Consider the following 5,727-nt stretch of genomic DNA (forward strand, 5'->3'; position numbering starts at 1 on the left):
GGATCCTGAGTGGGAACGGTAGTAACTAGTCAGCAGTACTAAAAAAAAAAAATCGCACGAGCTTAGGTCAATGGTCAGTGGGCAGTATTTGGAAGAAGAGACTAAGGTTTGAATCTCGGCGGTCATAGTGTTGGAATTATATTCAAAATGAACACATTTGGTCATATCTGCTCAATCATTGAGTCACCGTTGGGATTCAACCTTTTTTTGGGTGAAGGAAAATAAAAAAAAAAAGAATTCGAATATGCTCATAGTATTATGATAGTCTGAATTGTACGTTATACATACCCAATAACCTACCCCGCTCCCTCTCCTTCTAACAATATAATCCATCCTATTTCTCGTCGCATTAAAATTTTCTTCCGTAGCTTTACAATAACTTTCTCTCTCTCTCTCTCTCTCTCTCTCTCTCTCTCATTTTGTTCTCTAGCTAGGGTTTTCCCTCCCACCCCCACTCCACTTAGCTCGGATAAGGATTTCTACTTGGTTATCCGATGGCGAATGATGAAGAAGCGAAGAGGGAGAAAGATGCGGCACAAGAATCCGATGGGACGATGGGATCTCCCCGGAGAAATAATATGGCGGCGGAGAGAAAGGAGCACGTGTGCCAGTTCTGCCACCGGAGGTTCATCTCCGGGAAGGCTCTAGGAGGTCATTTAAGCGCCCATGTTCAAGCCAGGAAGGCCAAGAACAGGTTCACTACCTTAGAAGAAGAAGAAGAAATTCAAGAAGATGATCAGATCAACGTGTGTGAGAAGCACTCCCCCTCGAAGAACTCTCTGTATGGGCACTTGAAAACCCATCCTGAGGTTCAGGCGAAGGAAGAGATTCAAGAAGAAGAAGAAGAAGCTCACGAGGTTGTGGATTTGCTAAGCCGTTTGAAGCCGCATTGGGGTGCCACCGTTAAGCGAGATCGCCGAAAGAAAATGCTCTCTCTCCGTCATCTGCTGGACGTAGCAGATAAAGAAGACAGGCGTTTTAGAGGCGCCGATTTCGGGTCATCCCAGAATAAGAAGAATAAGAAGAAAATCAATGCACCATTTAGGATGGAAGATAAGGGGAAGGGAAAAGCTGATCATCATCATGTTTCGGAAAATCCAAGGTTTGGTCGAGTGAAAAGGTCCGGTAGCTGTAGCAGTGATGAAGATACAGATGAATATTACTGCAAGAATCACACGGAGGAAATCAGAATCAATGGTGGGATTCTAAATCCTAAACAGATTCATAGGAAGGAGAATTATCTGAACAAGGAATCAGAACGAGAATCCAAGAAGAAAAAGAGAGGAGTGGAAGTAGAATCTGCAGAAGAAGAAGAAGAAGAGAAGAAGAAGTGCAAATGCGATAGGGGTTTTAGCAGCTCTCATCCACTGGGAGGACACAATAATAAGGTGAAGACTGAGATTCGCAACACAAGTAATGATAATAATGATGAAAACCAATCAATTGGAGTTGATCGGAGGGTTGAATCCAGGATGGTGCAGGTTGCCTCACCGGAGATACCAACGCCGGCGGCGGCCGGAATTCCAGAGGTTCTGAGGTTTGATTTGAATGAGATGCCTGATGCTGCTGCAAATTAAATTAAATATAATGTTGAGCAATTTAATTAATTAGTGGTTTTGGTTTTTTCTTTCCAATTCCTTCCTTTTGTTGTTGAAATGATGGTAGTGTACATCAGATCGAATGTTTGACTATGTCTCTAGCAAGTAAGCGGCTGTAATTCTTCATTCACAACCATATAATATGTAATGTCCGGTATTACTATTTAAATGTTAATTAGTAGCCCTAGAAATATTAAGTTCCCGTTTACTTTTAAAATTGTTCTCTATTATTTTTACACTTCTCATTCTTTGTTTCTACATCTACAATATACATACATACACAATCGTTATACCCTACACCACGGCGCACATAGCACTGTGCGCCGCGCGCCTCCCAAAACGATGTCGTTTTGGGAGGCGCGTAGGAAGTTGCTGGGATTATGTGTATTTGTTCACATAGTTATGTGTATTTGTTCATACAGTTATGTGTATTGGTTCATACAGTTATGTACATTTTTTATACAATTATGTACATTCTTTTTATACAATTATGTACATCCGAATCAGAAAATTTGTGTGTATTATGTTAATAGTTGATGTGTATTATGTTAAAAGTTTATGTTTATTATGTATTATGTTAGATTATGTGTATTATCTTTTAAAAAGAGTATGTATATTTTGTTATATAATTATGTACATTCATGTATACAATTATGTGTATTTTAGTATAACATTATGTACATTCTTGAACAGCGGGTTTTTTTTTTTTAAAGAAAAAACTACTGCCATTCACTGGGGCGGGAAATTTAAAAAAAAAAAAAAAATTAAAACGACGTCGTTTTGCATCTAGGCGCATAGTGCAACGCGCCGTGGTGTAGGATATAAATTGCCATACATACACGATTCTAATAAGAGTCAATAATGTTTAGGCCATTTAACTGGAATAAAAAAATGTCGTTAGCCATTGTTTCTTAAAATAAATGGTTCATATTATTTTGATTTTGGTATTTTTTTTAATGATTTTCCTTATTTTACCCTTTATTATATAATTTTCCTCCCTTAAATAAACTTAAATTCCGTTAGTATAAACTTTATTAACGGAATATTCCGTTAACTATTTATTATTCTTAACTTCCTCATTAATTCTATAAGAAAAGTCTTAGGTTCGATAATTTATATAAGAAAGGTCTTAGACCACATCCCAATTAGAGTTGACATAATTGTTAAATAATGTTAGACCTTAACTGGAATAAAAACATGTTAGTAGCAATTGTTTCTTAAAATGAATGGTTCATATTATTTTTATTTTGGTATTTTTTTTTTAATGATTTTTCTTATTTACCCTTTATTATATTATTTTTCTCCCTTATATAACCTTAAATTCCGTTAGTATAAATTTTATTAACGAAATATTCCGTTAACTATTTATTATTCTTAACTTACTCATTAATTTCTATAAGAAAGGTCTTAGGATCGAACCACATCCCAATTAGAGTTGGCATAATTGTTAAACATATACTACGAATATGTTAAAATGTATTAAAAAATATAATATATAATTTAATGTAAACTTTGGTCAAATAGTTAGCTCAATTAAATACATAGTGTTCAATTACTATAAATCAGGAACTTTGAAAATCATTTGATTTTCTTTCATTTAAAAAAATAATAAATTTAAGTTAAGTTTTTTTTTTTTTTTTTTTTCGTTTAGTTAATCTTCTTTTGATTATTAAGAACAAAAGTTAATATTTCAATTATGCTTTTATCAATGCATGGAAACTTCTAAATAAATTTGTAAGTTAATTTTTTTACTATATTATTATAAAAATATCTATTGTAACCTTATATTTTGAATTATTTATTATCATCTTCTATTGACAACAATTGTCATTATATTGACAAACTCTCAAAACAATTTGTCACAACAACAAATGAAAATTAAAAAAAAAATCAATAATTTCATTATTGTGGATGATAAGTATGTACTCCACTTTATTTATTGCTCTTATTAAATTAAAAAATAAATTAGTAGCTACAACAAAAAATAATACATATGCATTTAATTAATTTAGAATTAGAGGTCTATAATGCCTCTATTTAAAAAGAATTATTAATGATAAAAATTTTAAAAAGAGATATAATTTCATTACTCATATTATCTTTATTTTTTACAATTCAAAGATTCCTTACCTTCAAATTTTTTAATTTATTATATTCACTACATTGTCTATTGTCTTCTTTTTACATTATCTTGTAATTAAATATCAAAGTTATAATACAAAATATGTTATATATATTTATTTACCAAGTATTTTATACAAATATAATAAATATTAATATTTTGTTCAATACTTTCACATGATAACTTACGACACACATCTCACAACACATGAAACATGTAGGGGAAAACTACCGCTGCCAAATATCAACATGTGCTTGTAAGATAAAGAATTCATAGCACAACTAAGATCCAGTCATATACACAAGGCAAATCTAAAGTTTCCTACACCATAATCTCATTGCATGATGAATCCCTCTATGCTAGCACCAATAACCCAATTGCACATGACACACTACAAATAACAAAAAAAAATGACATGTGCTGAAGATGAAGACAATGACAATGCTACCTAAAAGAGAATTAGAGAAATTTAAACCAAAAGTAGTATTTATTTAGACTATCGCTTTTAGACTAAGTACTTAGACTAACGTTATTACAAAGTTGCAAACATTTATTTTTGTGAAAGTTATATATAATCAATCTCTCATATATTATATTTCATTTATATACGGAGTACTTTAAATTATCGATTTAAATAAACAAATTCAACATTTATTTACCTAAGCATGAACATCTTCTATGTAATATTGCATTGATATAATTTGAAATACTTATTTAAAAATAACTATTGGACATTATCACATTCGCGCAAAGCGCGTAGAAAAACTAGTTCTATTTATAAAACTGATTGACTAATTAACACTCGTTTTTTTATATGCAAACCAATTTAAATCTGTATATAATATAACTCAAAATATATCTGAACCAATAATCTATTAAATTTAGTTTAGATAATATTAATATTTTTTAAGATAATATTTAAAATATTTTTGGATATATTCATTTGAATGAAATAATGCATGTTTATATATAATTTTTACTTTGAAGTCTAATATATGTGAAATTTCAAAATATGATATCCAAACCAAACTTATATTATGATACAACATAACTAAAAATATCTGAACTAATAATCAGTTGAATTAAAATCTAAAAATTGGTATAAAGTTCAAGTTTTAATTGTCATGTGAATAATAACTAGCTTTAAACGTAAGCAAATAAATTTTGTTTATATAAGTAAATATGAGCCAAGCACCCTGCGCTTAGATGACATGTAGTGACCTCTTCCATATTATAATTATACAATTGACATCATATTTTATTATGAAAACTCACAACCCCATTGATGGACAGCTGAGATCATTTCTCACTTTTTAAAAGTGCATAACAACCATATAAAATTATATACATATTTAAAACAAACATAAATACTCCCAATTATGTACCCCTCCTAAAATTAACAAGATTAAAAATAAAATAAACTAAAAACCATAAAGTCATAGCCACACACATCTTCTAAATAGAGAGTTCAGATTTGTCCATAGTTTTTATGTGGGAGGTGTTCTCATAGACACACAAACACACATATGATACTCTTATGAGAACTCTTCACCACATGAGAACATGAGAAAATGAGAACAAATTTAAGCCGTAAAAATCAAGAGATCAATGACTAATTAAAAGTTAACACTCGATCGACGATGAATAAATCGCGGCACCAAATCGTAACAGTGATGATCTAAAAAAATATGAAACAAATTTGGCCAAGGATTACCCATGCGTTCACACTTAAAAAAAAAAATAGAAAAAGTGACTGAAAAGTAAGGATAGATTTCATCCATCCATTTAGCTAGATCAATTGAGGGTTATTGAAAAATAAGATAAAAAATTGCGGAGTTCATTTTATACTCGTAAAAACTATAGGCTTACAAGTTTGTAATAATTATACAATTGACCTCGTATTTTATTATGAAAACTCACAACCCCATTAATGGACTGCTAAGATCAGTTCTCACTTTTTACAAGTGCATAACAGCCATATAAAATAATATACATATTTAAAACAAA

General features: G+C 30.9%; 1 protein-coding gene across 1 annotated transcript; it reads left to right on the forward strand.

Annotated features, from left to right (window-relative positions):
- The first annotated feature begins 494 nt into the window (after positions 1-494).
- Positions 495-1,577, forward strand: LOC109159796 (zinc finger protein ZAT4-like). The gene has a single exon (XM_019307908.1). It carries the CDS (start codon positions 495-497, stop codon positions 1,575-1,577), a length of 1,083 nt encoding a protein of 360 aa, XP_019163453.1.
- The last annotated feature ends 4,150 nt before the right edge of the window (positions 1,578-5,727 follow it).

This window comes from Ipomoea nil, unplaced genomic scaffold, assembly GCF_001879475.1.
Source record: "Ipomoea nil cultivar Tokyo-kokei standard unplaced genomic scaffold, Asagao_1.1 scaffold2845, whole genome shotgun sequence".
Lineage (NCBI taxonomy): Eukaryota > Viridiplantae > Streptophyta > Magnoliopsida > Solanales > Convolvulaceae > Ipomoea > Ipomoea nil.